The sequence below is a fragment of the Grammomys surdaster genome, unplaced genomic scaffold (assembly GCF_004785775.1).
Source record: "Grammomys surdaster isolate TR1022 unplaced genomic scaffold, NIH_TR_1.0 62, whole genome shotgun sequence".
In the NCBI taxonomy this organism is placed as follows: Eukaryota; Metazoa; Chordata; class Mammalia; order Rodentia; family Muridae; genus Grammomys; species Grammomys surdaster.
Genome location: NW_021604564.1, coordinates 21670968 through 21681857, shown reverse-complemented (window position 1 = coordinate 21681857; position 10890 = coordinate 21670968). Strand labels below are relative to the sequence as shown.

The 10890-nt window shown below is 43.0% G+C and overlaps 1 protein-coding gene across 2 annotated transcripts in view; it reads right to left on the bottom strand.

The window, feature by feature from the left end:
* Window positions 1-6694: 6694 nt before the first annotated feature.
* The window catches only part of Spata5 (spermatogenesis associated 5), a 166394-nt gene continuing 162198 nt past the window's right edge, over window positions 6695-10890 (bottom strand). For both annotated transcript variants that reach the window (XM_028762990.1, XM_028762997.1), the window contains exon 16: window positions 6695-7044. In XM_028762990.1, the coding sequence (XP_028618823.1) occupies window positions 6868-7044 (177 nt within the window). In that variant the 3' untranslated portion in view covers window positions 6695-6867. The remainder of the gene's footprint in view (window positions 7045-10890) is intronic.

Here is a 10890-nt window from a genome sequence, read left to right as displayed (position 1 = left end):
TGGGAGATTTACTGAGTCCTCCCTCCCCCTCCTCCCCCCACCCCCCCACTGCCGCTGCCGATAGCGGCTTTCATCTGAGGCAGTTCCTTTTCTTCCCATTTTGTAAAAAAAACCTCTTTTCCCTCAAATGCAAACAAACATTTGCTTTCCTGTTGCCTTTTCCCCCTGCGGACAGGCTACGAAGTGCACTAGCCAAACAGTCTCTTAATCTCTTTTCCAAAGACTATAACCTTCTTTTGGCAAACCAGTGATTTTATTTTGTTCCCCAGCACCTTGACAATGCTCAGAAAACATAATCCTCTCCTCACAATGGAATCTCGGCTTTGCTGTTCTATCCCCGGCAGCCCAAGCGATGGAATGAAAGGACAGTTAAGCTTTTCCAGCGAGGCATTTCCTTCCTTGGGGTCCGCACAGAAAAGTCTGCTTTAGTTTTAGTAATATCCTGGCTCCTGGTATTGTATGTGTGCACATAATCCCTCCACAATAACGCTAGCTGTCTGGTGGCATGTCCCCCCAAGGGACTCAAAGGCCTTTACAGACGCTAATTAGTTCTCCCAGCGCCCGGGTGAGATGGGTGGGTGTTCCACTCCGATCTCTGTATTATTATTCCCATTTTGTGATTTTGCCAAAATTCTTTTGCCTTCTTCCCCAGTGTGTTTCCGAATGGAATTCATCCTCAATGCTGGGCTGGCTGGTTTAGTCCACGGGAAGGAAGAAACCAGAGTAAAATGAAACAGAAGAGGCGGGTAAAGCGTACTGTCAAGCCAAGAAGGCTGGGCTGATGGGATGCAGGGAGCACGATGTGCTCCCCTAGCTTCTCCACAGATGCACTGGGAAGTAAGAGAAGAGGGATGTACAGCCCTCGCATTCACCCAGAATGGAGGAGAGCCTAGCCTGGGAACCACAGTAGACAAGATGTTCATTAACATCAACAAAGAGGCAGGAACCAGAAAGACTCTTCTGACATTCCCAGCCTCCAGCAAGGACATTTTGGGAACTGTTCTTTCCGGGTCTCAGACCTACCAGAGCAGTTGATGCCTCCTGAGCTCATCAGCACAGGTTCTTCTAAGGTGGAAACATGTTTCTGGAACCCTGGTCATGTGGACTGTATTGATGTTTATGACTTTTTTCATGACAGAGGAAAACTTTGTGGGGTGGGCAAGGATTGCTGGTTGAAAAAAAAAAACAGTACAGAGCCAGCAAGATGGCTCAGCTAGTGAAAGCCTTTGCTGTCAAGGCTGACAACTACAGGGACTTTCTGAGAAAGGAGACAATAGAAGCCTCCAGAAAGCTGTCCTCTGACTGCTGCATGCCCATGGTGGCACAAGCACACTTGCACTACACATGCACAAGCACAAAACTAGTAACTTTTGGTTTTAAAAAAATAAAAGGACAACTCCTACAGTGAAAGCGGTTGAGACAAGTGAATGAAGTGACTTCCTAGTGGAGGGCACAATGGGCTTGAGGGCCCCAGAGAAGGTCACATAGGCTGGTCCTTGCAGCAGAGCAGCAGGGACTTTGTAGGCACACACATGAACAGATGAATGAGCACCGATGTACAGCCAAGGTGGACAAGTCGATTTTGTTTTGTTTGTAGTTTCTTCTTTGCCAGTGAGGGTTTCTGGCTTTAGCAGATGCCCCAGTGGAGTTAGAGGTAAGGTCCCTTGGAACTCAGAGGCCACCTGGAGGAGCTTGTGAGAGCAAGGGCAGAGTGAGGGTGGGAAGGGATGACAACAGAGAATGTGAAGAGCAGGCTACAGAGAGCTGATGGTGTCACTGCCAGTCTGTAGTTGACAGACATGAGCTCCACCAGGAAATCTGGGAAAGTACTTGAGGTAAGATTTGCTGAAAGATGTGAACTGTACATGAACCAGAATGTGACCTTATTTTGTTGGAGCTGACAGTCAAGTCTAGGATGACAAGCCTTGTTAACTTGACTGCATCCACCAGTTCTCCAGGACCTGAAGAAGCAGGTGTTGCAAGCAGGCCTTTGTGTTAGAGTTGTATGTTCATGTTGCTGGCTATGTTTATTTTCACATACTCGCCTGGACCTATACAACTTCCTAATTTTACATTATTATTATTATTATTATTATTATTTTATTGTGGTTCCTTTTCTTCTAATTTGTCTATTTGTCATCTTTAAAAGATCCAGCTGGAAGTTGGATTCCTGGTTCTGCTATTACGTACTGCCACTTCAGTGGACTAAAGCGTCACAAATGGACCGTTAGCTCACAGGATCTGAAATGGGTCGGTTAAATGGAGTTATGATTAATTGACTAGTGGCTAGTTAAGCCATTCTGGAGGCTCTAGAGCTTTCTCACCTTGTCTGGAGCACTATTCTGTCCCTGTAACCCTTCCTTCAAGCACAAGGCTAGCTGTGTTTCTTTACCTCTTCAGACCCTTATTGATTACAGCAGGTCTATTATGAAGTCCAAGACTGTCTCAAGATCCTTAGCTGTACCTGCGAAGTCACTCGGGCCATGTGAAGGTGATGCTGCACATTGGTTTAGGGATAAGGACACAGGCATATCTGGAAGGAGCTCATTCTAAAACAGAAGTGCATGTCATTTTTGCGTTTTCACCTTCCAAAGACTGCTGCTAGCTCAGTCATTTCTATTGTTCTGTGTGCTAATTTCTGCTTTAATGTACATCTTTTTCCTGGGGTGAATTTGGGGTTCTTGTCTTTTTTCAGTGGGAGACTAAATTCAGCCACTGTGTTACCCATTGACTTTTACATGGTATTTTCACAGCTATGTAATAGCTTCTTCTATGGTCAAGGAATCATTTAAATAGCTTTTTGTTTTTGGTTCTGTTCCTATACTGGGTTTTGTTTTCTCCACTATGTAGTTAGAAAGCATGAATCATATCTGCAGACACCTGCTTGAAGCTACATATAGTGTGAGAGGTGCTGCTTGCAGTTCAAACACATTTGCTGTGGGTTGTTATTCTAGCTTGAAACAAGGTATCAGGTCAAGGAGAGCTTTTCTTCCCGTTTTAACAGCAGCATAATGTTTTACTGTATGGATAAGCTATATAGATTAGAATATTGTTATGCAAATAAGGCTGAAGCTTTCCCTTTGCCATTCCTCCCCAAGTATTTACAGAATAGAGTAGAAATTCTGAATCAGAGGGTAGTTAGTGAATGCCTGGAGATTATCTTTACTAATTCCCTTCCATAGTTTATTGATAGCCTATTTTTTCCCCTGTCCTCAGAAGATGGGCCCCCATGTGTTTCAGCCTGTGTGTCTCCACTAGATTACCTGGCATAGTTTCTACTGCTAGGTCCTTGTAGGGTATTTCAATCTGTGGTTATTCCCAGCTGGAAGATAGTCTATTTCTTCTATTTGTCATACTTTTCAGCATTAGGATTGTACTGGTACAAATATTTTAATTGCTATGTTGAGTCCACTCCTTTAGCCCCAACCTTCACTTAAATAGCATTCTGCTGACTTAAAAAAATTATACACACACACACACACACACACACACACACACACACACACACACACACACACTGTAGCTGTCTTCAGACACACCAGAAGAGGGCACTGGATCCCATTACAGATGGTTGTGAGCCGCCATGTGGTTGCTGGGAACTGAACTCAGGCCCGCTGGAAGAGCAGTCAGTGCCCCTAACTGCTAAGCCATTGCTCCAGCCCTCAACACACTTATTGTTCAGGCTTTAATGCTTTTGGCGTCAAGATGTAAAATGCTGCTACTACTACTTAAGTTTCAGGTCTCTGTTGCTTTCAAATAAGGTATTTGTGTTTTTTGAGATAATGCTCAGGATATCTTGAAAAGAACAAGCAGTAAAACACCTATGCACTTCCAGGAAGGACTCCAGAAAAAGGAGAAAATGAGCAAGGACCTATGGGCTTCACTTTCAGAAAGTTACATAGTGACAGATGGGGAGATGATTTCATTCTATCTTTCTAGGGATTTTTCTGTAGTTGTTTTCTCATCAGGATATGTTCAAGAGATTCTCAAGCCTATAATCCCAGGTCTTGGGAGCCTGAGGCAGGAGTATTGCCTTGAGATGAAAACCAGCTTGGGGTACAGACCTAGTCTTAAACTAATCAAAACACAAATTTAACCTTTTCCACACAGTAGAGATAAGAACTGAACCATTTTCAGGTCAGTTCAGGGTGAGTTATCAGCTATGAAGAGATAAAAGGAAGAATCCTGTTTTCAATGTTAGGTAAATAGACAAAATCCCAATTATTTAAACTTTTTGGAACACTATGAAGAGATCAGTATCAATATCCCTGGAATGGTAGAAGAATGAAGAACAAGTATAAACTTCTGACCAGATGTCAAAGAGTAAACCATATGAAGATAAAAAGCTGGTTCTTTACCTGTTAAACTTAAATAGGCCATGCCCTGTATTATGCACAACAAACACAAACAGTATGATCATGTACCACTTGTCCAAAACATAAGAGCCTTTGGCCTCAGAAATAAAACCCTTAAGACAAAGCTGGCATAAACAAGCAGTGCTGACACCTGGCCAGGTCTTTTGTGTGCTTTATAATAGTATTGGTGCAAAAAGGACACAAGCCAAATAAGGTAATAGCTCCATTTATGGTAAGACTGAGGATATGGGGTAGGTTACTGCAACCATGCATGTAGTGTGGGTCCTGGAACCTTGACTAGGGGTATTGTGGTAATGGAGAAAAGACAAGACACACAGACACATGTACAGGGACACTGGGGCCAGGCTGGGGTATGCACACTGATGCTCATTAAGGCCTATTTAAAACGGAAGCAACTAATACACATGTAATTTCTATTTGAGACAAGGCCTTGCTATGTAGACTTACACTTACATCCAGGCTTATGCTTTAAATCTTACCGACTCTTCTAAGATATTTTTCCTGCTCAACTCTGATTATTCTCAAGTGCCGCCGAGTTCTATTGTATGACTTCCCTGACACTTCAACTGTTCTTACAGGTACAGGTAGGTCTACTGTTCTAAACTTCAAACTGTCATTGTGCATACCAAAGACCCATGACTTTAGTGCTGTTTTCTGAGATGGCTGGAACTGTTTACATGGTATCCCCTGATCCTCATCCTTGGGGATTATAAACCCTTTGCTGTGGATGTCAGTTGCTTCCAGTCACTGGGTGTATGTATCTTCTGCAACTAGTGGAGCTGCTGGGCACCTTGAGGACAATTCTTGCATGGACTTATGCTTTTGTGGGAATCTGAAGGTGTTTTAAACCTCAACACTGTGGGTAAATCTACAGGCCTTTCTCTCAAATATCCAAAGCGCAGGGCAAGTATGAGGTTTCTGTGATCTCCTCTGCCAGAGGAAGAACTTCTAGTTTACCTGTGCACTGTGGGAGTAGGGTATGGAGAAGAAAGCTCAGAACTGGACAGCATGTGAAGCTGAGGCTCAGTTACAGCTTTTTATGTGGCAACATCCAAACTCCTTCGTTGGCCAAGATCAACACCTTTCTTTCCCTGACTTGAGTTAGGTCAAATTCTGGTTTGTACTTCATGGGGAAAGGTGTTCTCTTCAGATTCTTGCCCAGTCCCTGGGGAATCCACAGAACTGTATCTATAATGGTGGTGATGGTCAGGAGTCCCTGACTTGTCTCATTCTCAGACACCAGCTGCTAGATTTCCACTGTTCAGGGCATCATCAGGACAGAGTTTTTTCAAGAAGGTTTATATAAAAAAGGTTTATGTATTAAAGTGTCCTCTGTGTGTGTGTATATGCTATGGTACATATGTGAAGGTCAAAGGACAACTTAGTGGGTTCTGTCCACCACGTTGGTCCCAGGGATCAAACTCAGGTTGTTAGGGTTGGTGGCAAGTGCCTTTACCTGATTAGCCATCTCGATAGTTCTGTTTAATCAAAAAGTAACTGGCAACTTGCACGTACGTATACATTAAAACTGGTATACGTTCTGAATTCCTTACAGTATCTTTTTTTTTCTTGTTTTTTGTTTGTTTGTTTGGTTTGTTTGTTTTTTTCTGAGACAGGGTTTCTCTGTGTAGCCCTGGCTGTCCTGGAACTCACTCTGTAGACCAGGCTGTCCTTGAAACTCAGAAATCCGCCTGCCTCTGCCTCCCAAGTGCTAGGATTATTAAAGGCGTGAGCCACCACTGCCCGGCTCCTTACAGTATCTTAGAAAAGCTGAGAATGCTTTCTGGGCTAGAACTGGCTCTACACTTTAACATTCCTAAGTCTTCCAAGGGTATTGTAGTGTCTCTGATAATTTCATGCTTTCTGGTCATAATGCAGGTGACAACAGTGGCAATGGAAACTAAACCTGGCTGGCTTTCTGAGTGTGGACTAGAGGTTGGAAGATGTGGCTCAGCTGACTGTGCAATTTCCTACCATGCATTGGGCTCTGGGGATCAAGGTTCAGTCCTGCATCCACAGTACAGGGGAATATACCTATAATCCCAGCACTTGCTGGGTAGAGGCAGCAGAATCTTAAGTCTAAGGTCACAACTTCCAACCTCCCTGGCTATACACAGAGACAGAGGCCAACCTAGGCTTCACAAAATCCTATCTTTAAAGCAGAAACCCGGTGATACTCTTCATGATGTCCTTATTGCAAATACATTTTCCATGTTGTATAAAACAAACGTCTACTATCCCACACTGACAGGAATTCTAGAGTAAGGAAATAATACAAGGGTTAATATATACTGTTGAAAATCAAAAGGTAAAACTGGTTTGAACTCATGCCCAGAGAAATGTTTATTGTACTCAAATGATTCAAAACATTTGGCTCTTCAACTCCAGTGAGGATATTTCAAACATTTACCTATTAAGAAACCGTAAACACTCTCAAGACAAAATTTGAAAACAAACTTTTCTCTAGAAAATATATGCACATAAGTATTTCTTAGACTGTATGTAGCCCACTCTTCTCTTGGTAATCTTCATAAAAGCGCCTCAGTGACTCTGGGATTCTGGGTGTCACAATGCTCAAGGCTTGAGTGAAATGCCTCTTCATAATGCAGTCAGCTTTAATGTTTTCTTCCAGAGCTAGGAGAGCGGCCTCCTTGCAGACCGCTATGATCTGAAATTGAACAAATAAAAGGAGGCAGAAAACAGTTAGTACTCTTTTGTAGACAAATTATTTTCAACATATTTATCTCTAGAATGACATTGAAAAAACCCTTTTAAGAGTTCTAGGACAGCCAGGACTGTTACACAGAGAAACTTTGTATTGGAAAGAAAAAAAAAAGCCAAAACCCTTTTTATTTTTGAGATTATAATACAATCACATCATTTCCCCCTTCCCTTTCCTCTTTATAAAACCAATGTACCCCACCACTCTCTCTTTCAAATTCATGGCCTCTTTTTCTTTGTCATTAGAGTCTGTGTGTGGTTTTAAATATTCAAGTACAATTCGCTCAGTTTGTATAGTCTTTCTTGTATGTTTTATGGGTTGATAATTTGGAATTAGAATTAAAAAAATAATCTCTGTGTGCTCTTCTTTGGGGGCCGACTATTTCTCTTGCTTTCAGAATTACTTAGCTACTGTGTAGGATTGAGGCCTTGTGGGCTTTCCATGTTAGCATGTCTATAGGTGTCCTTTTTCAGGTTCTATTCAGGCAGCCATGTTGGTGAGACTTCATGTTGAGTGTAGCTTCTGACATGTGTGACTTCTGCACTATGAGCACATCACTTTGGGAGTTGGGCAAATTAATGTTTGGTGTTTTGGTGGTGCTATAAATAGATCCAGGGCCTCACATTATGTTATGCAAAACTTTTAAGTTTACATATGGAAAAAGCATCTGTATACAGAGCTGTCTGTTCTTTCCTTCTTTCTAGAGCAAACTAGAGCCAGCACAAAGCTACATGACAAGCAGGCATGTGGGAAAGTGGACCACGCCAGGAAACTTGGTATAGTTGAATGGGTTCAGAGTCCCTGGCACCCAGGCATCTACCTGAGACGGTAGGCAGCTCCCTGTTTCCTACCAGATTCCTAGCCTGGAACATGTATCACACTTCCCATACAGGAAATGTAACCTGTGGTCATGTAGCCGAAAACATGCTAATGAGGTATCTAGAGGCCCTGAGAGTTTAGCCAAGAAGCTTCCATACATGGATATTCTTCCCTACAAAACGTATAACATCTCTGGTCTACCCTGAGAAGGTAGTATGTACCCATTTTCCACAATGAACAACCAATAAACAGTTTGGAACCAAGGACTGTCTCTTTCATCAAGAATCTCTGTGGGAGCATGGAAAAGGCCTTCGCCTACAGAGCAGCCTAAGTCTCCTATAGAAGGCCCCTCTACACTCCCAGACAACTGCTGCTAAGCTAAGGACAATCCCAAATGAGCTAAGCTAGAGTTCCCTATCCCCTGGCCCTGTCTTAGTCCTCAGTCCAAGGGCCCCCAACTCCATTCCCAATTCCCCTCTACCCAGTCGTGCCTGGATGTCCAGGAGCTGGGGAGCCCACAGCCCCAGGCTCTTCATTGCAGGTCCAGGACCCTCAATCCTCCATCCCCAACTCTGTGTGGTTTCCCATCGGCTACTGGATTCCTGAGAGTCAGAGAACCCCAGCTTTGGCCTTCCACATTCTAGGCTGCATTTTCCTACCCCCTGAGCCATGTATTTGCATTTTGCTTGAGCACAGCATCCAACAGTAGTGACACAGGGTAAACACAGTCTACAATTCTGTGTTTTGTCTGCCCAGCACCCCAGTGGAGGGGCAAAAACGTGGACAAACATATGTGCTGTTAAGTGTGTGTGGCCTGGACATGATATTCCACCTCTGGCCACGTTTCCAACACAGTTGGCTAAGGATAGGCTGTGAAGTTTGGGAGGGAGGAGCCCTCAACAGGTACTATGATGCATAGTGAGGCCCTGCTAACCAGCACCCCTTATCACAGCACAGAGTTTGTATTTATAGGTTTCTTTCAACTTTTGCTGTATGACCAGCATATGAGACATTTCTTTCCTGTATCTCTTTGATTGAGCTCTTCGCTCCTAGTAATATTAGAAAAGTGGACTATTTCCTCAGGGAGGAAAGCTGGAGAACTGAGAAGAATCTGGAGAGAAGTTAGAATCTGGAGAGAAGTTAGAATTGATACAGAGATAAGGAGAGCCTGTGAGAGGAAAATACTAGGGAAGGAAGGGTCACTGGATTTGAGACAGCTGAAGCAGGCGGAGGCCAGTATTGTTCCAAAGATGCACTGCATTACTGTGGTGAACAAGCCTACTGGATGAAAAGAAATTTTCAATTTTCAGGGCAAAAAAAAAAGAATGAGTGGTGCTAGCTACACCCCATATAGGTGAATGAAGGCTAGTTGAAAATAGTTTGTTCCCTTAACTGAAAATGGTTCCTTTGCTTGTCTAGTCAAGCAGATACAAGTAGCTTTCTAGGGGATTTAGTAGCCTGCTTTGACAGGCCCCTCTCTCTCTCTCTCTCTCTCTCTCTCTCTCTCTCTCTCTCTCTCGTGCACGCACACACACACGGGGGAGAGGGCTCCTGTGCACTGCGGTGGGGCTATGGGGATACATACATACATACATACATACATACATACATACATAAATACATACGGCTTTGTCAAATTTCAAGAGTGTAACTATTAGTTCTGGGCTTCATTAATGAGCACATAAGCTAACTACAGTGGTTATGCTTTTCTGAAAATAAAGTGGCTACAAAATTGCTAAGGCAGAAAACATAGCAAATGTAACATGGTATTCTAGTGGGAACTTGAGAGCCTCCACAAAGGGAGGTGAGGGACCTTAATAGAAGAGTTCTTCCACCAACTCACCTAAGAAGCACCTCTTTCATCCATACAAGGTATAAGCATCACTGGAGAAGCCTGGAGTGCTGGATGCTAGAGTATTACTCTCTAATAGTATAGAGAATATATCCAGAGTGTAACTCTCTTTTTGATAAGGGAAAGAACAAAGTGCTAGACTGTGGGTCAATAGTACATTTTATTGATCCAATCTAGATTTGTCCTAGAAAATACAGTCCAGCAACATAGTTATTTTCTGAATAACTCCTATAAATGTTAGACAAATACCAACTCTATACTCATTCAGTTGCTCTGTAACTGATGCCTTAAGTTTTGAACACTTACTAAAGCACATACTGACCACAAGAAGGTACATATAATGTGGTGGTGGTGTTGGGGAGGGGGACTTGATAAGAAAGGAGATGATCAAAAGGCTGCTTGGAGCCTGGTTCTCATGGTCAGCAGGTCGGTGGATAGGACTGTGGCACATGGGCAAAGAAAACAAATGATCTGGTCTGGCTAGCTTGTCAGAATGCAGTGATTAAGCTGGAACAGAAAGAAAGCATTTACCTTGAAGGTAGATACTTATAATCTGGAGCTTCTGGTATGTATTAACATCTGAGAATGGCCTTGATTTTAATAAAAACACTTCATCTACACTGTGGGATAGAACTTTGAAACAGAGAGGTGGGGACATTTGGATTAGATGGGAGGTTCTGTAGAACCTCTGAAGGAAGACAGTGTGAGACAAATGCTGAATGCTGGGCCTCACGTCAGAGCCCTCCTCACAGCTGTAGCCAATCTTAGCCAATCTGCATGCAGTCCAGGGCCCACCAAGAAGCTATGGATGTGGCCAATACAGGATTGTAAACTGCAAGCTTTATGAAATGTCTGGTAACTCAACTCATAGATCTCAGTTCATCTCTAGATAAAACACTGCCACTGTGTCACCAACTGAACACCTCTGGAAGGAGTTGCCTTTGTATTTTCTACTGGTGAGTTTTAGCACTTTAACAAAATTTACCTAGTTCCTTGATATCATGTATCTTTATCTTGTATCATGATAGGGAATGCTTGGAAGACCCAATTACACAATTCTTCCTTGCTAATTTGCCTTTATACCATATGTACTTTGCAATATACAATAAAAAACAGGACAG